Source organism: Canis aureus, chromosome 1 (assembly GCF_053574225.1).
Source record: "Canis aureus isolate CA01 chromosome 1, VMU_Caureus_v.1.0, whole genome shotgun sequence".
In the NCBI taxonomy this organism is placed as follows: Eukaryota; Metazoa; Chordata; class Mammalia; order Carnivora; family Canidae; genus Canis; species Canis aureus.
Window position 1 is genome coordinate 49841826 of NC_135611.1, and position 19816 is coordinate 49861641.

The 19816-nt window shown below is 43.8% G+C and overlaps 1 protein-coding gene and 1 pseudogene across 1 annotated transcript in view; one reads left to right on the forward strand and one right to left on the reverse strand.

The window, feature by feature from the left end:
- Positions 1-593: 593 nt before the first annotated feature.
- Positions 594-19816, reverse strand: part of SLC22A2 (solute carrier family 22 member 2) — a 30078-nt gene continuing 10855 nt past the window's right edge. Inside the window, exons 5-11 of the mRNA XM_077899167.1 lie at positions 17100-17214; positions 15511-15617; positions 13968-14182; positions 12996-13104; positions 12091-12203; positions 9051-9150; positions 594-1088 (exon numbers count right to left, since the gene is read on the reverse strand). Coding sequence (XP_077755293.1) covers positions 1022-1088; positions 9051-9150; positions 12091-12203; positions 12996-13104; positions 13968-14182; positions 15511-15617; positions 17100-17214 — 826 coding nt within the window. The 3' untranslated portion in view covers positions 594-1021. The remainder of the gene's footprint in view (positions 1089-9050; positions 9151-12090; positions 12204-12995; positions 13105-13967; positions 14183-15510; positions 15618-17099; positions 17215-19816) is intronic.
- On the forward strand, positions 17766-19114 carry LOC144314704 (etoposide-induced protein 2.4 homolog pseudogene; annotated as a pseudogene).

The following is a 19816-nucleotide window of genomic DNA, read 5'->3' on the forward strand; positions in this document are numbered from 1 at the left end:
AAAGATTTTATTTATTTATTTATTTAAGAGCGAGAGAATGCATAAGTAGGCAGAGCAGCAGGCAGAAGAAGAGGGAGAAGCAGGTTTCCTGCTGAGCAGGGAGACTGATGTGGAGCTCCATCCTGGGTCCCTGAGATCATGATCTGAGCTGAAGGCAGACTCTCAAACAACTGAGCCACATGCAACCTTCAAGTTGTATTTCTGATTCTTTTATCTTAGGCTCCTTTAAAGTTTAACCCAGATAATAATTAATGTATTTAAATTTTTTTCACACATGGCACTGACATACATTCCAGACAACTTGATATTGTTTAAATGTATTATTTCCTTAAGGAAATAGGCTCTCAGAAAAAAAAAAAAAAAAAGAAAAGAAAAGAAAAGAAAAGAAAATAGGCTCTCAGGATGCCTGGGTGGCTCAGCAGTTTAGCGCCTGTCTTCAGCCCAGGGCATGATCCTGGAATCCTGAGATCGAATCCCACATCAGACTCCCTGCAGGGAGCCTGCTTCTTCCTCTGCCTGTGTCTCTGTCTCTCTCTCTCTGGGTCTCTCATGAATAAATAAATAAAATCTTGGAAAAAGAAAGAAAGAAAGAAAGAAAGAAAGAAAGAAAGAAAGAAAGAAAGAAAGAAAGAAAGAAAGAAAGCTCTCTGCTCCCACTTAACTGTTGTTCAGATCTTTTCCATTCTGTTTCCCTGGCCCACAATTCCCCTATGTATTTTGGTTTGATATCATTGTGGAGAAAGAAATAAAGAAATACAGAAATACAAAGATGAAAACAATTCCCAGCACACCAACAGCACTGTCCTAGGAATGCTGGGAATGGAGTAAGTTGGTAGAGCTTGGTAGGATCTGGTCCCATGGGTCTACACATAGGACAACAAACTCCATTTGGCTATAGGTCCAAGTTAATAGGTTCAAAGGGGAGTGAGATTGAATTACACGGGCTTTGTGGTGGATGGAGAAATCTCTGGTTTGGACTTGTATCATCACAGCAAGGCGATGGCAAGAGTGGTCTCTCTTCTTAGTTTAAGGGAATGTCTAGTTTCTTGACTTGGAGGTAAATCATCTTTTCTTTATTTTTTCTTGGTCTGCAGTGATAAAAAAAAAAAACATGGAGAGGAGATAAAGAAATTGTGAGGAGGCTGAAAACCAAAATAAAGTGGGTAAGAAATAAATGGAACAACAAATGAATGTAAGCTTTGTCCAGGCTCAGTCTTGCAGTGGATTCGAAGTGGCAATTCCTAAGAAGAATATTGACAGAGCTTGGTGATTAACTAATGTGATGGAGTTGTTCCAGAAATGCTCTTCTGGGGATAGGACTGGCCTATGTTCCTTATTTAAAGTGTTCACTTTTCTATGTAATAGAGGATGTGGGTAATGACTACATTTAATCTTATATTGGTTAAAATGATGATTGCAAAATCTAGACATTGTTATCGTCAGTTCTTGCAAATACAAGTTAAGAAATTATTTTTACCAAAGTGTATTTACTTTTTACGCTTGGGCAAGAGAAAAATCAAATTGCAAATTTTCTCAATCATCTTATCTTTACAAATACCAGAAAGTTGCTGATACTCATTGTAGAAATGTTGCTTTCTTCATCCTGCTGTTCCCGGACATACCCTCTGGACATGCTCTGCCTGATATTAATATTGAAATCTGGAAGAGAGCTGCCCCTGCACCCTCCAGCTCCTCACAGAATTTTCCCCGCATGGGGGTCCTTAGTCTTGCCTCAGCTTCTGGGGCAGGCTAATATGGGGAGTGCAGCAGGAGCCCACTCGAATCCTCTGGCAGTGCTGGGGTTGTCTCTGGCTCCAGATGTAGGAGCCCAAAGAAGCCAGCTGTGCTCCCAGGGTCTCTATGCCAACAACAGTAATAGCAGAAGCAACAGCAGCAACAACAGAAATAAGAATAACATTAGGAACGCTAGCAGCTACAGGAACACCAGCAACAGCAATAGTAACAACAGTGACAAGATTGGCAACAATAGTAACAGTGACAACAACAGCAATAATAGTAAAAATGGCAACAAAAATAGCAACAACAGTAACCACCACCACAGCAATGGGAACCACAGCAACAGCAATAGTAATGGCAGCAACAACAGCAGCAACAATAGTAACAGTGACAAAAACAGCAGCAACAATAGTAACAATGACAACAACAGCAACAACAGTAACCACCACCACAGCAATGGGAACCACAGCAACAGCAATAGTAATGGCAGCAACAACAGCAGCAACAATAGTAACAGTGACAAAAACAGCAGCAACAATAGTAACAATGACAACAACAGCAACAACAGTAACCACCACCACAGCAATGGGAACCACAGCAACAGCAATAGTAATGACAGCAACAACAGCAGCAAAAATAGTAACAGTGACAACAACAGCAACAATCATAACAATGGCAACAATAGCAAGAACAGTAATCACCACAACAATGGGAACCACAAGAGCAGCAATAGTAATGGCAGCAACAACAGCAACAATAGTAACAGTGACAACAACAACGGCAACAATAGTAACAATGGCAATATTAATAGCAACAACAGCAATCACCACCACAACAATGGGAACCACAGCAGCAGCAATAGTAATGGCAGCAACAACAGCAGCAACAATAGTGACAGTGACAACAGCAGCAGCAACAATAGTGACAAAGGCAATATTAGCAGCAACAACAGTAACCACCACCACAACAATGGGAACCACAGAAGTAGCAATTGTAATGGCAGCAACAACAGCATCAACAATAGTAACAGTGACAACAACAACAGCAACAACAGTAACCACCACCACAACAATGGGAACCACAGAAGTAGCAATTGTAATGGCAGCAACAATAGCAGCAACAATAGTAACAGTGACAACAACAACAGCAACAACAGTAACCACCACCACAACAATGGGAACCACAGAAGTAGCAATTGTAATGGCAGCAACAACAGCAGCAACAATAGTGACAACAACAGCAACAATCATAACATTGGCAAAAACAATAGCAACAACAGCAATCACCACCACAACAATGGGAACCACAGCAGCAGCAATAGTAATGGCAGCAACAACAGCAGCAAAAATAGTAACAGTGACAACAGCAGCAGCAACAATAGTGACAATGGCAATATTAGCAGCAACAACAGCAATCACCACCACAACAATGGGAACCACAGAAGCAGCAATAGTAATGGCAGCAACAACAGCAGCAACAATAGTGACAGTGACAACAGCAGCAGCAACAAGAGTGACAATGGCAATATTAGCAGCAACAACAGTAACCACCACAACAATGGGAACCAGAGAAGCAGCAATAGTAATGGCAGCAACAACAGCAGCAACAATAGTAACAGTGACAACAACAGCGACAACAGTAACCACCACCACAACAATGGGAACCAGAGAAGCAGCAATAGTAATGGCAGCCACAACAACAGCAATAATAGTAACAATGGCAACAACAGCAGCAGCAACAGTAACCACCGCCACGACAATGGGAACCACAGCAGCAGCAATAGTAATGGCAGCAACAACAGCAGCAAAAATAGTAACAGTGACAACAGCAGCAGCAACAATAGTGACAATGGCAATATTAGCAGCAACAACAGCAATCACCACCACAACAATGGGAACCACAGAAGCAGCAATAGTAATGGCAGCAACAACAGCAGCAACAATAGTGACAGTGACAACAGCAGCAGCAACAAGAGTGACAATGGCAATATTAGCAGCAACAACAGTAACCACCACAACAATGGGAACCACAGAAGCAGCAATTGTAATGGCAGCAACAATAGCAGCAACAATAGTAACAATGGCAACAACAGCAGCAGCAACAGCAATCACCACCACAACAATGGGAACCACAGCAGCAGCAATAGTAATGGCAGCAACAACAGCAGCAACAATAGTAACAATGGCAACAACAGCAGCAACAATAGTGACAATGGCAATATTAACAGCAACAACAGCAATCACCGCCACAACAATGGGAACCACAGAAGCAGCAATAGTAATGGCAGCAACAACAGCAGCAACAATAGTGACAGTGACAACAGCAGCAGCAACAAGAGTGACAATGGCAATATTAGCAGCAACAACAGTAACCACCACAACAATGGGAACCACAGAAGCAGCAATTGTAATGGCAGCAACAATAGCAGCAACAATCATAACAATGGCAACAACAGCAGCAGCAACAGCAATCACCACCACAACAATGGGAACCACAGCAGCAGCAATAGTAATGGCAGCAACAACAGCAGCAACAATAGTAACAGTGACAACAACAGCGACAACAGTAACCACCACCACAACAATGGGAACCAGAGAAGCAGCAATAGTAATGGCAGCCACAACAACAGCAATAATAGTAACAATGGCAACAACAGCAGCAGCAACAGTAACCACCGCCACGACAATGGGAACCACAGCAGCAGCAATAGTAATGGCAGCAACAACAGCAGCAAAAATAGTGACAACAACAGCAACAATCATAACATTGGCAACAACAATAGCAACAACAGTAACCACCACCACAACAATGGGAACCACAGCAGCAGCAATAGCAATGGCAGCAACAACAGCAGCAACAATAGTGACAATGGCAATATTAGCAGCAAGAACAGTAACCACCACAACAACAATGGGAACCACAGAAGCAACAATAGTAATCACTGCAACAGCAGCATCAGTGACACTAAAGACAGCAACAACAATGGGGGGGTAGCAGTAGGAACAACACAGCAGCAACAGTAACAACAGCAACAATGACAGCAACCATAGCAACAGCAGCAGCTGCAGTGGCAATGACGGTAACCACAGCAACAATAACAACAGCAGCAGCAGCAATAATAACCATAGTAACCATAGCAACAACAGGAACAGTAGCAGCAAGAAACAGCAGCAGCAACAATAGCAACAACAGCAACAGCAGCAGCAACAATAGGAACAACAGGAACAACAACAGCAACAATAACAACAGCAGCAGTAGTAACAGCAGCAGCAATAACAATGATAGCAACCATAGCAACAGCAGCAATAGTAACCATAGCAACCATAGCAACAGCAGCAATAGTAACCATAGCAATCATAGCAACAGCAGCAGCAGCAATGACAGTAAGGACTTCAAAAACAACAGGAATGGTAGCAGCAAGAAAAATAGCAGCAGCAACAGTAATAACAGCAGCAATGACAGCAACAATAGCAACAGCAATAACAATAACCACAACAGCAACAACAGGAGTAGCAGCAGCAGCAGCAGCAACAGCAACAGCAATAATAGTAACCACAGCAATAGTAGCAGCAGCAGCAGCAATAGTAACCATAGCAACAATAGGAGCAGCAACAGTAACAGCAGCAGCAACAATGGCAACAACAGCAGCAATAGTAACAACAGCAACAAGAGGAACCACAGCAACCACAATGGGAACCACAACAGCAGCAATAGTAATGATAGTAACAGCAGCAACAACAGCAGTAACAAGCAACAATACTTAACAGGAACCACAGCAACAAAAACAGTTAACAACAGCAGCAACAACAGTAACTATAGTAATCACAGCAATAGCAGCAGCAGTGACAGTAAGGTCAGCAATAACAATAGCAGCAGGAACAACAGCAGCAATGGCAATGACAGAAAGCACAGCAACAACAGGAGCAGCAGCAGCTACTGTAACAACAGCAGCAACAATAGCAAGAATGGCAACAACAGCAGCAGCCACAGTAACCATAGCAACAGCAGCAGCAGCAGCGCTAACTGACCGCTGTCCCGGGGCCCCCAGGGCCTGGGTTCCAGGACTGGCTCCGCTTTGTCACTTCCCGGCCTCCCGGTGACTCTTTCATGTCTCTTGCCTTCCTGTTTTCGGTTGTCACCGGGCCTAGTAATACTAGCACCTGTTGGAGGGGCCGCCCGGGACCGGGCGAGCAGCCTGTGAGAAGGGCTTCGGAGGCGGGAGCTGAGAGCTCCGAGGGATCTTAGGCAGCAGGCGGGAGGGTGACCTGAGAGGTGCATGGGAAGTCCCCGCGGCTGTCTGTACGTAGGCGGGCTTCGGGGCCGGAGGACTTGGGGAGACCTGCCCCACCCTGGTTTTGCGCCACCGCCTCAGCGTGGGGGCGGCGGCCGGGCTCAGCTCTCCGAGGGACACCTCTGTGCCCGCGGGCTGCTCCTGTTCGCCTCCCCGCCTCCCCCGCCGGGTGGGTTCACCTGCTGCTCTCCTCCGCAGCCCCCCGAGCTCACAGAGGCCTGGCTTCCCTTTCAAGGTGAGCTGGGTTATGGAAGACAGACAGCAGAAAAGCCCAAGTCTTCATAGAAGTATTTGTGGATCACACAAACAGAAAGCATGCAGAAAAACAGGAATGAGAAAAAACAAAACAAAACAAAACAAAAAAAAACAGGAATGAGGTTTGAGATACCTCCTTCGTCTCCGGAGCCAGCCTGATGGGGAAGGAAGCTTCTTACAGGTAGACGTGTGTGTATCTATCAGCGAGCTATGCTTCCCTATCTCAAAACTGTTCAGAATATATTTTAAAATTTGATTTCCAATCGGTTGTCTAGGTACACAGTTACCTGTTTTACAGAACAGCTGTGAAAACTTCTATGAATAAAACCGGTGGCCATGGGACATTTACAAAGGGCCAGGCACTTGACATGCATTTACCTCATTACAAAAATCCAGTGAGTAGAAATTGTTGTTCCCATTTATAGATGAAGAAACCAAGGCTCAGATGAGTCAAGGCCACATAATGGGAAATGTCAAGACTTGGCCTATCAGACTGTACGGGCCACGCTCCTCCCCACCACACATTACCGCCTTCCCAGGGCTGGAGCTGGCTGCCAAAGCCTGGAGGACCCACCTTTAGACATGCTGCAGAAGGAACTCAGCATTTACTTTATAGCTATTTCGGGAACACCTGCTCTGTGTGTGCCAGGTACTGTGCTAAGTCCTAGGGATGCGGCAGTAAATGGGGTACAGTCTGTCTTTAAGTGGAGGCTCGTGTGCGTGGGAAGCTTCACTGAGCTAGGGATACAGAGGGACAGTTGGCCTAGATCAAAAATCTCAAGCTCAAATATACGCAGCAGGCAGAAAAGATAAATGTACGAGGCATGAGGCATGGGGGTATGGTGCACTGCAGCCCCCTCCAGGAGGCATGTCCTTCAAAACACCGAGCCATCGCTCAGCTCCTACAAACCACCAGCAAGAGAAAATGCCTGGGCAGTGTTACCAAATCTGAATTTTTTTTTTCTTTAACAGATCCTGGAAATCCAGTTTATGTGGAATTTCTCACTTTAAAAATGTCACATGGGTCAAGCAAAGCACCTGAGGCCCTGAGGTCCTGTGGGCCACCAGTGTGCAACCTCTGGCTGAGCTAAAGGCCTCTCATAATGCTGAGCTCCAAGCTCGCTCTAGAAAAAGCCTCAGACCACAGTGATGCCTCCCCAGCCACATCTGCCGCGGTGCTGAGTATGTTAATGTGAACATTGTGGAGAAAGGATAAAATTCAGTTCAGTTCATGGTGCTCATGGGCTGGAACTGGAGTATAAAATGAATTTAAAAAGCGTCTAAGCATATTGCATCAAGAAGCTTGAGGGCAGTGTACCCTATGTTTTCTTTGCTAGACTTTCTTAAGTTTAATTTTTGAATAGGTTCAGGTGGTCCAAAATTCAGAAAGTACAACAAAATGTGCATTGGAAATCCCTCCCACCTGTGTTCCACAGCCACCGATTCCACAGATAGCCAATATTCTGGTTCTTGCATATTCTTCCAGAGACAAGGTAAATTTATTTTTATAGAAATAGTAGAAAATGTACTTTCTATATTTTTCTTTTTAAAAAATTAATTAAGTAATTAATTGATTCATGTATTTATAAACATGAGGTTTGAGCTCACACCCCCAAGATCAAGACCTGAACTGAAATCAAAAGTCAGATACTTAACTGACTCGGTCAGCAAGGTGCCCTCCTCTTTTTAAAAATAATAATATATCTTAGAGGGCTTTCCTTCTCAGTGTGTATAAAGCTGCCTTGTTCTTTTAATGGCTTAGTATTTTATTGCATGACATGCCATGATTTATGTAAGTGGTCTCCAAATCAATGAACATTTAGGTTGTTTCCAATCTTTTGTTACATAAAAAAAATTGTCTTAAATAGTGATCCTGTACATATGTCATTTTGTACATAAAATTCCTAGAAGTGTGGAATTGCTAGGTAAAAAGAAATGTACATTTTTGATACTATTGTCATTTTGCCATCATAGAGATTTCAGATTTCACTGGCAACGTAGGACAGTGTTTCCCCACATTCTTCCCCAACACAATGTTACCAAGTGGGTTGATCTTCAACAATCTAAGTTGTAAGTAGTACAGTGTTCATTTGTACTTCTCTCACTACGTAGGAAGTGAGCATATTTTCATATCCTTAAGAGCTGTTTTTATTTTCCTTTCACTGAATTATCTGTTCAAGTCCTTAACCCATTTTTTTTCTTTTGCGTGGTTCCTCTTTGTTAGAGCTCTTTATATACTAAGAAAAGTAGCTCCTTGTACAGGAGTGAATATTTTCTCCATGTTTGCTATTATTTTCTTAACTTATGTTAGTTTTCAATACAGATGTCTTTATTTTTATAAAGGCAAACTTATTGATCTTTTTAAATATGGGTCCTGGATTTTTTTTGCTGTACTTACATAGTCCTTCCCTTTTATGAAAGTATAAGGGTATTCTCACTATTTTACTGTTTCTTTTTTTTTTAAAGATTTTATTCATTTATTCATAAGAGACACAGAGAGGCAGAGAGATATAGGCAGGGAGGGAAGCAGGCCCCCTGCAGGGACCCTGGGATCATGACCTGAGCCAAAGGCAGGTGCTCAACCACTGAGCCACCCAGGAATCCCTATTTTACTGTTCCTTTGTTTGTATTTTCCGGTCTTTGAGTTCATGTGACTTGATCTCAATGGATGGTATGAGGTATAAATTCAACCTCATGTTTTTTTTTTTTCTTTTCCAACTGGCTACAGAGTTGGCCCCAACCTGTATGGAGGATTTCAGCTCCCTACCTCTGCATGTTTTCAGCTTCATCAATAGTCTCAGGCAAAGCCTTCCCTTTGGTCTCCGGGAGCAGCAACACCAGTCCCCCAGCAACCAAGCCAACCACAGCTGGAAGCCAAACAGATGCAAATCACATTAAGTGCTAGAACACACAGGCTTTATAATCAGAACTCCTCTTACTTCTTAAAAGTTTTTTTGCATGTGATTTTCTATACTTACAGATTTCTTTGCTATCTCTGACTGTCCTATAAATATTTTGCTGATTCCAAACTCCGTTGGGTTACAATTCCTTATAGGGAGATGAAATACTTAACATTTTAAGTCAAGGTTATTCTAGGCTAGAGAACATTGCCATAATATTAAGATACATTGGAGTTAGAAAATAACTCTGAAAAAAATCCACTCTAAGGAAAGGAAGAACATAATCCTGCCAATATAAAGCACTTAGTAATGAAAATGAGTCAGAAACTTGGAACATGACTAGCATCCAGAAGTAATGAATCATATATTACTGCATCACAGTGTTTAAAAGTATAGCCAGGCTTATGCTTTTAGTTCTAACTGGAGTGTTCGATAAATTCCTTTTGTTCCTTTTTCCTTTGTCTCTGGCTGTAATGTTTAGCACATGCTGGGGGCTGATAGTAAACAGTAGAGTGTTTATGTGTCTTTAAATTCTCATTAACGTTTTGGGTTTTAAGATTCTGTTTTGCTATAATAGAATGTAGGAAATAGATGAGGGTTGTTCACTAGTTTTGGAGTTCCAAAAAAATGCACACTGTCCTCCGTTTTTACATCTTTACAAAATGATGGAAACAGAGGCCACAGAGCTCAGTGGTTCTGGATGCTGGCTGTGGCTCTGGGTGCCTGGGGTCCCATTCTGAGCCCCCACTCACTGGTCTCAGAGCCCTGGGAAATTCAGCTCTAGGTTCTCGGCCATCAAGTGGGGTGATATTCCCACCTCACATGCTTGTTTGAGACTGAAATGAATTCCTGTTTGTTACGTGGCAATGCCTGCCACAGAATATGAACGAAGTAGCCACCCTCAGCAGAGTCTCTCCAAACATCTAAAGAGTCACTCCGCTGTAACTCATGCAAATAATAAATATATCACTCTGGCTTTGGTTCTCTGCAGTGAGTGAATTATGAAGAGAATATAATAGATGAATCAAATTATCATCCCTTTAACTTTTTATATTTGCAAAGGTAGGCTTAATTAACTAGGGTATTTCTTAACAGTTTTTTTCCAGTGCTCTTTCAACTGCTCATTTGTTGATTTTCAGGCTTCTAGATAACCGCTTCTGACTACTTCAAGACCACAATCATCAGTATACCATCACTGCGTGCAAAAGAAAGGGAAAGGAGTAAAAATGTCCAAATATTAGTTTTGTTTTGTGCTAACTACTCAGATTGGTGACAAAAGAAGATGGAACTATAAGTATCAATAAAAGTGGGAGTTGGCTTTGAGTTTACTTGAAATGGTGAAATGTAGTTAAAATCCTTTATCTTTTCCAGGGATGGTAAATCCTGAGAGAGAGTCAACAGAGGCTCTGCTAGGTCTGGACTTTGCATCACACTGTTAAATGGTACTTAGAGAAATCTGAAGTCTCTGTTCTCCGCCCAGAAATGTCTCACTGTCCACCTAAGGGAATGGCCAAGACTAAGTTGCCTCCACCTTCCCTGAAAGGCAGGGGTACAGAGTGTTGTGGTACTTTCCCAGGATGGAAAGAGGCTCTGCACACGTCCCTCAGTGTTGGGAGAGGAAGACTTCCAGGGTCCCCTAAGTGGTACCAGCCACTCTGTTGCCAAATCATGCTTATACTAAGATAAAGAGCTTGTGTTCTATCAACTTTGGCCATCTTGCTCTTATTAAGTTGCAATGTAGAGGCATTCATTGGGTCTGTTTTGAGGGTGAGTTTTATCAGCTGTGTGGAACATTTGCTGGCACATCTATAGCAGTGGAAAATTCCCCCCTCACAAATCCCTTGAGAAGAGGAATAAGCAGAGATGCTTATGTGCGACAATGTGGAGCGGTAAGAGAAAAGCCATGTGGGTGCAGAGCGTCTTGTCCTCCCTATCCTCAAATTAAGTGAGTGTTGTAGGCCCATGGGGAAAACTGTTACATTTTTGTCAAATTAAAAGTGGCTTCCAATGGGTCTAAAAGAAGACTGAGCTGGGTGCCTTGAGGCTTTCTGGCTAACATGAAGAGGTGAATGCTATGTGTGTGAATCTGAGCACTTCTCCTCACACCTCTCTGTGGTGCACAAGAGGTGGTCTGTCCTACTGTCCACAGTTGTGGAGAAAGGAATGGACATGAATAAATGGGAGTGTCCAGGATTTCTGGACCCCTTTCACAGTCTGTAGACAACATGTTCAACATCGGCCTCTGAGTGTTAACTGCTGATAATCAATCAGATTTGTCCCTGTCACCTTCCATGCTACAGGCTGGGCAGTGGGGGGAGGAGGAGGGCTCTATATTGGTACATTCCTTCAGTATTGGAGGGAAGGGCTGTTTCAACCCTCCTTCAATCTAACTGCCCAAGGAATTTGAGGAAGGGGTGCCTGACACCAACATAGGTGTGCCATTACGCTAATATATTTCCTTAATGGTAGTCTTTGTTTCCCCTGGGTTTTGAAATTGCTCTTTGCAAAATTTTAACCACTTTCTTTGAAGTAATGAAGTGAAAAACTTTGTACTTTCCCACATTTGGCCATAAAGGAAGCAGAAAGGATGAGCTCTTCGGCAAAGGGACCCAAGGAGGGGTGGAAATTGGTGAGGAGAGAGTTAGGGGTGTTTTTCAGGCAAACGTCTTTCTAGTTCACTCCTTGAACATTGTCCAGCTAAGGCCAGGAGTCCTAGTGGCTCCTACACTTGAGTCTTAGTAGCTACTAATAGGATTACCTATGCTAATATTTAACACTAAGAGTAGGTACTAATTACTAGCTGCGCTTGGTAGTGGCCAGTATGCATGATGCCTATTTTGAGATGGAACAATGGAGGTCCCTAGAAAAATAGATTTTCATTCAAAGACACATCTGAGGATTTGTTACCAAAAACCACCAGTGGGAGCTCATGCCAGATATTGGTAAGCCGGTAGACCAGGAAGGGTGTGATGATGCCACCGATGTCACACATTGAGGAGCAGACAAGGACACCAAGATTCCTGAAATGCAGGAAACTGACTTAACTTCCAGTTTCTCATCGGACAGTAGTTATCTCCCACCCAACCCCCAAGTAAATTCTTCCCCAAATCTCTAAAATGTCTGTGAACTGAAAAACAGTGTTCACATTTTTTTCAACACACAGATGGTGTATGATTCATAATTCCACTCATATTCTGCTATACTTGTGTTATATTAGCTTTTCTGGATATTTTTAATTTAATTTTCAGTTTTTACATTGGTCATCTGGCTTCCCTACACTGTTCTATGGTCCTGTTCATACCGTTTCCTTTCTTTTAGGGTTTTTTTTTTTTTTTTTTACTTTTTATTTATTTGAGAGAGAGTGAGTTAGAGAGGGAGACAGAACGAGCTGTTGAGGGGAGGGTCAGAGGGAGAGGGAGAAGCAGATTCTCTGCTGAGCAAGGAGCCTGACTATGCCTGGGGCTCAATCCCAGGACCCGGGGATCATGACCTGAGCTGAAGGCAGACACCTACCCAACTGAGCCACCCAGGTGCCCCCTGTTTGTGCTGTTTCTGATTACTCTCTCCCATGGCCATTTGGTAATCTCTCTCTCTCTCTTGCAATCAATACCTCTGTCTCACCACACAGTGTCTGTATTTCACCCTAGCCTATAACTGAGATGTGGCCTGGCTACTGTCTTTAAATGTCCTTGTCATAACTCTCTTGCCCTGTGTTTTGAAAAGGGAGGTGCCCTCTGCTGGCACTTGTAGTAGTTCTAGCCAGTAAGTAAATGTCCCATTCACCCTCTTCGCGTTGAGGAAAATGCGCTCACCTGATGAACGTAGGGTACAGTTCCGCATTGACCAGGCAAACCATTTCGAAGGCCATTGTAATCCCCATTCTACCCAAGCACGAGACCGTAACTCTTAGCCACTGTAGATCTGAGGGGCAAAAATGCACCACTTACACACACCACATACAATCCCTGGTCTGCGAACCATACTCCAGAGGTGTGCAAGGGGAAGTCCACATTCCATAATGGGATGAGAATGCAAAATTCTTCTTCTCTAAACTCAAGACTTTTGAACGAAATCTCCCATGTCTGTTAGTTTTAACCTTGGGCACGAGTCTAACACTCTCTTTAGATCTCAGTCACTAGGGAAAACAGGATTTTACAGGTTTCCAGAGCTGAGCCAACCCTAGTTTATACAGGTTACCCAAAAGAAACAGCAAAATATGGGCAAATCTTAAATAATTGCTAATAACTAAAGGGTTCAAACAAAGTTCCATGTTGCCAATAAGATTCTTTTGTACAGGTTTTTGCTCCCATTAATTGAGAAAGCACTTTGAAAGGAAGGAAAGGAACTAAATAGTTGTGCATTGTTTGCATTGGCCTAAGCTTTCTTATTTTTTCTGCAGGATGATGCAGGGACCTCAAAGGAGTTGCCTAAATAGTAGTTGGGAAATGCTGGAAGAAGCCTTCACCCTGGGCCTGCTCTACCGCAAAGCCCATGCTCTCTCTGTTCTGGGCCAGCTTGAGGGCCTGTAGCAGGTGTTCTCTTAACCTTTCTTGTTATAGTATATTAGGGAACAATCAGGTATGATTATATTACACCAGGCAACTGTTGGGTACAATTGTTCTTAAAGACAGGGTGGCGACATGGGTTTGCTCAGGAAGGTCCCAGATTCTTTCCAAATTGACTTCGATGATAAATTACATGGTAATTTATCACATCAGAGAGCTGTGACATCCCCTCTTCTCAAGGCCTTGGAAGACAAGAACCCAGCTTGGCTTGACACTCACCTTCAGGGATGAAAACCGATGCAAGGCAGGCTGCCCCTGCCACTATATTTGATGTAGCCCATGGATACCGACGACCTATACGGTCAATAGTGAGGATGATGATGATGGCAGCTGGGAATTCCACCAGGGCAGAGTAGAAGAAATCCAAGTAGATATTGCTCCCTGCAAGGCCCATGTGCATGATGAGGCCTTGGTAGAGAACAGAGCTTGTGAACCTGAGCAAAGAGGAGAGCTCAGGTCAAGCCAAACACCAAAAGCAAGTCATCAACAAGGAGAGCCTTCTGGAAAAATAAGAACTGATTGTGGGTCACCTTTCTTTGTCACCTATTTATTGCTATTCCCTCCACTCTACTGCTTTTACATTATCTGATCCACTGTGGTGGCTGACTGTGACCCCAGAACCAGGAAAGGAGAAGAAATCAGGATGGCATTCCCTGGCTGAATTGAAAGGTAGGAAAAAAATATCTTTCTAGAGTGATTTATTTGGCTAAACTGTATCAGGTTATTAGTGGATGTTAATTATTTCTCTCTTTGTGGTCTTCTAATAGAATTGGGATCAAGGGGATTGACTACTTAATTCAAATTTTAGGGAACGAGAGAACCAAATGGGTACCAAATAACCAAACAGGTAAAACCTCTCCTCTTGCTGATTTCTCTCCTGACATAATACAGACAGCATTTTGACATTTTGTTTTGTTGACCGGAAGTGTTCATCATCTGTAATGGCAAATATGAGGACACTTGGCAAGAGTCAAAACTATTCAGAAAAGGGAAGGATTCAAAGCCAAATTTCCCTGCTGCATTTTATATGCAGTATTATGCAGTATTGTCAAGCTTGCTAAATTAGTTCCTGAGGAGCTTTGTTTCTGTCCGTGATTCCAAATCTTCATTTGGCCAGTGTAAGTAAGTCCTGGGGTACACCGAAAGGAAAGCGGGCTGCACTAAGCAAGGCTTGGTGCTGAATGAAGGGCTCAGAGCCCTAGGGGCAGCCTGCAGACAGTGGAAACCATCATGTGTCAGCCACGAGATTGTGCAGCCAGTGGATTACTCTTTGTGGTTTATTCTCATTTATAAGTTTCTTTCTTTCTCTAATAGACAAGACAGAGAAAAAACCATGTACGATAAGAAGAGATCTATACTCATCGTAGGTATAAAAGGAATAGTTCTCAGTTTGGGCTGTATATCAGACTCACCTGGAGGATGTTAAAGTATTGGTGCCTAGACATTTCCCTGGATCAATTCAATCAATATTTTCTGGGGCCAGGGTGTGGGTTCTGGTGTAGGCATTTTATAATCTCGCAGGAGATTCTAAGGCAATGCCAAGGTTGAGAGTATACTTATCTATACTTTGAGACTGTAAGCTGATTTTAAACACCTGCTTGAAAAAATGATATCAGGAAAAACTGCTTTGAATGAATCCCCTTACTGTCCACTGTTAGTAGTTATACTGGATCGAGGCTGTGTGACAGTGCTCTCTTATTCGTTCCCCTAATGTGGATGATGGGGCTTAAAAAACGTTTTTAGAGTGAAAAACATTCCTTACCAGTTGTACATCAAGATCAAAGTGTGTTTTCTTATTTGAGGGGTTCTGATCAAGTCAAGAAATGACGGATTCAACTTCTCATCAACTTCTTCATCAGGTCTGAGGCTCTAGGAATGGAAACAGGAGGAACAGCTTTGTGTGGTTAAAGACGACATCCCTGGGTATTGCAGGGAATCACAACAGTATCTGACCCTTGCTGAGGGCTCATAGTGAACTTTTCATACTTACTAGTTCATTAAATCTTGGCTATCCTGGAAGTCGGTTTCTATCTTTTTCACCCTCTTCCACAGAAGAGGAAGCTGGGATAAGGGGTTTTAGGTAAGTAACTCATGTGCATATGTCCAGCAACTGAAGGTCAAGCACAGTGGGGTAGAAGGAGGCCCAGCCCAGGGGCTCTGATGGCTGAGGGCACAGGGTGGTGGGTGTGCTCCCTGCCAGACCAGATGTCGCCCAGCAGTCAGGAGGCTCTGTTCTAGGACCTTGGCACTTGGAACAGCTTGGTATCACCTGGAACTTGTTAGAATGAAAGACCTGGGGCCCCTTTCCAGACACCTGAACTGGAATCTGCAATTCTGCAAGGTCCCCAGGAGCAACCTGGGCACAGGTATTAACATTTGAGAAGCCCTGCTCTAGGAGAAAACAGCAGGTGGTGCAGTTGAGATTCAGTCTCCAGGGTTTGGGAAGCAGAACCTTTGTTCCTACAGCAGCGCGGGAGGGTGTGTAAAAGCCTGAGGAGTGAAGGGAAGAACCTCCAGCAGACTTAACCGCTCTCACATGAACTCTGAACTTTGGCAAGACAGTGACTCACATGTGCTTTAGTCCCTGAGCAATCTCCAAGAGGATCTAAAACTTCAATCAGTGCTATGCTGGTCATCAGTGGAAAAAAGTATCTATCCCAACCACCCAGAAACCAGAGAGGAGGTGGGAAAAGTCCCAATACTCACTCTAAATCATGTCAATCATAAATGCTTACTGGCAACCTATCTTAGATCCTTGCACAGAGACGATCACTCTTATTTTGACAGTTTTCTAACCAGTTTGAGTTTTGCTTTTCCATCCCCTGTCAGAGCAAAAGGCTTACACCAAAGGTGATAAGGTCTACCAAAGGCAAACCATGACATGCAGAGAAAATGGACACCCCTGTAACTTCTCTTATTTCAGAAGGCAGGAGACTGATCAAAACATTTAGGGGCAAGTTTTTATCCAGAATGTTTAAAATTCTAAGAAATTATTTATGTCTGAAGACTCTTCCCTCTGGGGAAATCTCCCCTCCCTGAGTGTCTCAGTGGCCATATGGTAAGGAAGACATCGGGTATTTGGGTATGAGTGACCCACACAGCCTTGGGTTGCACACAATAGAAGCTCCTTGTTTGCCTTTAAATGACTGTTGGGTTCCTTTTAGTTTCATGTTTTTGATTGATTTTGAATTTTTTACCAGGGTCCATGAATCCTAGTACAACAGAAATATCCTGTTGCATATGGTGGACCCCTTCTGTGACACTCCCATCGCCCCCCCCATTGAGAATGCATGGCTTTCCCAGATCCTCCTGTCACTGTTCCCCAATCTGATAGTTTAGCCACTTGCTCACCTGAAGGGAGGCAGGCAGAGATTTTCCATTTTTCTTTGCAATGTACTTAAGGATCCTCATGGCTTTAGCATTTTTACTCTGGGAGATCAGCCACCTCGGAGACTCAGGAATGCACCTAGGGTATAGCACAAGTGTGGTCAGTGCTGTTTAGTATGGAATCGGGGGGGGGGGTCTTCCTGAACCCCCATCCCCAGAGGTCGTAATCAAATTTCTGCAAGAGATCTTACACAATGAAGTTAGGTTGGATCTACAAAGGAAATAAAATTGTGTAGGGGCTGGACAGCAAAGGAAATCAACAAAATGAAAAATTAGCCTATTGGATGGGAGAAAATACACAAATCATGTATCAGGAAAAGGGTGAATATCAAAAATATACAAAGAACTACAACTCAAGAGCAAAAAAAAAAAAAAATCTGACTTAAAAATGGGCAGAGGATCCTAATACACATTTTCCCAAAAGACATACACATGGCCAATTCGTACATGAAAAGATGCTCAGCATCACTCATCACCAGGGATATCCAAATCGAAGCCACAATAAGATGTCACTTCACATCTGTTGGAATGGCCAGAATCAAAAAGATAAGAAATAACAAAAGCAAGCGCCCCGTGCGGCCCAGGCATGCCCAGAGCTGGTGCAGCGGCCCCGGCCCTGGGAGCGCCCGGGCGGGAGCTGGCGGCCGGGCTCGGAGGGGCCAGGTCCTTCATGATGAAAGATTTTGAGATGCTTCTTTCTGTGTGTAGTTGGTAGTTTGGGTGGTGAAGAGATGGCTGACAGTGTCAAAACCTTTCTCCAGGACCTTGCCAGGGGAATCAAAGACTCCATCTGGGGAATTTGTACCATCTCAAAACTGGATGCTCGGATCCAACAAAAGCGAGAGGAGCAGCGTCGAAGAAGGGCAAGCAGTGCCTGGCGCAGAGGAGAGCCCAGAGTATAGAAAGGAAGCAAGAGAGTGAGCCACGTATCGTTAGTAGAATTTTCCAATGCTGCGCTTGGAATGGTGGTGTCTTCTGGTTAAGTCTCCTCCTGTTTTATCGAGTGTTTATTCCTGTTCTGCAGTCAGTGACAGCCCAGATTATTGGTGATCCATCACTGCATGGAGACGTTTGGTCGTGGCTGGAATTCTTCCTTACGTCCATCTTCAGTGCTCTTTGGGTGCTCCCTCTGTTTGTGCTCAGCAAAGTTGTAAATGCCATTTGGTTTCAAGACATAGCTGACCTGGCATTTGAGGTATCAGGGAGGAAGCCTCACCCATTCCCTAGTGTCAGCAAAATAATTGCTGACATGCTCTTCAACCTCTTGCTGCAGGCTCTTTTCCTCATCCAGGGGATGTTTGTGAGTCTCTTTCCCACCCACCTTGTTGGTCAGCTGGTTAGTCTTCTGCACATGTCCCTTCTCTACTCACTGTACTGCTTTGAATATCGTTGGTTCAATAAAGGAATTGAAATGCACCAGCGGTTGTCAAACATAGAAAGGAATTGGCCTTACTACGTTGGATTTGGTTTGCCCTTGGCTTTCCTCACAGCAATGCAGTCTTCATATATTATCAGTGGCTGCCTCTTCTCCATCCTCTTTCCTCTATTCATTATCAGCACCAATGAAGCAAAGACACCTGGCAAAGCATCCCTTTTCCAGCTGCACCTCTTCTCTTTGGTGGTTTTCTTAAGCAACAGACTTTTCCACAAGACAGTCTACCTGCAGTCTGCCCTGAGTAGCTCAACCTCTGCAGAAAAATTCCCTTCACCGCATCCATCTCCTGCCAAACTGAAGGCTGCTGCAGGCCATTGATTGCCTGCCATCCAGAGGGGATGGGTGGATTGGAAGGAGGCTGTAGGAGCTCTTTTTCTTGTCCCCTCCTCTGCCAGGGAAGGCAGGACCCACTCTGCCAAGGGCCCTTTGCATATTCCCTTGTCTCTGAGGAGCTGGGATTTTTGTCTCTGGTGTGCTTAAGGCAGAATCTTCCTGACACCAGTGTGTGGATTTTTAACACCGGTGAGTCTGAATGGACCACAGGTTTTTCTGTAGTTCTTTTCTAGCACTTGCCAGCCCCCGTGCCCGGACTGATTGGAATACGTTTTTGGTCCCTGTGCCATCGATCCTCCCAATTCCCTGTCCTGCCTTCCACCACCCTTGGATGAACGGATTTTGTAATTCTAGCTGTTGTATTTTGTGGGCCTGTTTTTGTTGTTGTTGTTGTTCTTGTGTTTTTCTGTGAAGCACATATATTGGATGAGGGAGATAAAGGAGTATCTCATCTGCTCCTGGTCACTCCCTTTATAGCCATCACTGTCTTGTTTCTTGTAACTCAGGTTAGATTTTGGTCTCTCTTGCTCCACTGCAAAAATACAAGCCTGAAGAGATGGGACAGGAGGAAAGACCTCACAGTCAGATGCAGTTCTATCATGGGGGGTAGAGCGAGTATTTTATGTTTATTATTCTGAGAGCTGATTTCTCAAAGGAAGGGGTAAGAGTTTGAGGTAAGGTGTCGCAGAGCTCACAAGCGAGGCTGCTGAATTTAGCAGAACACTGGGATGCTTTAATAGAAGCTCCTTGTTTGCCTTTAAATGATTGTTGGGTTCCTTTTAGGAACCCATATCTCCTTGAGCAGGACTCTAGCCACTTGGATCTGTGTTTGGAGAGGACTCTTGGAGCAGCTGGTTCAGGGTGGGTGGTAGGAAGAGGGACTGGCTGGAAGGAGTAGCAGGACCGCCCTGGT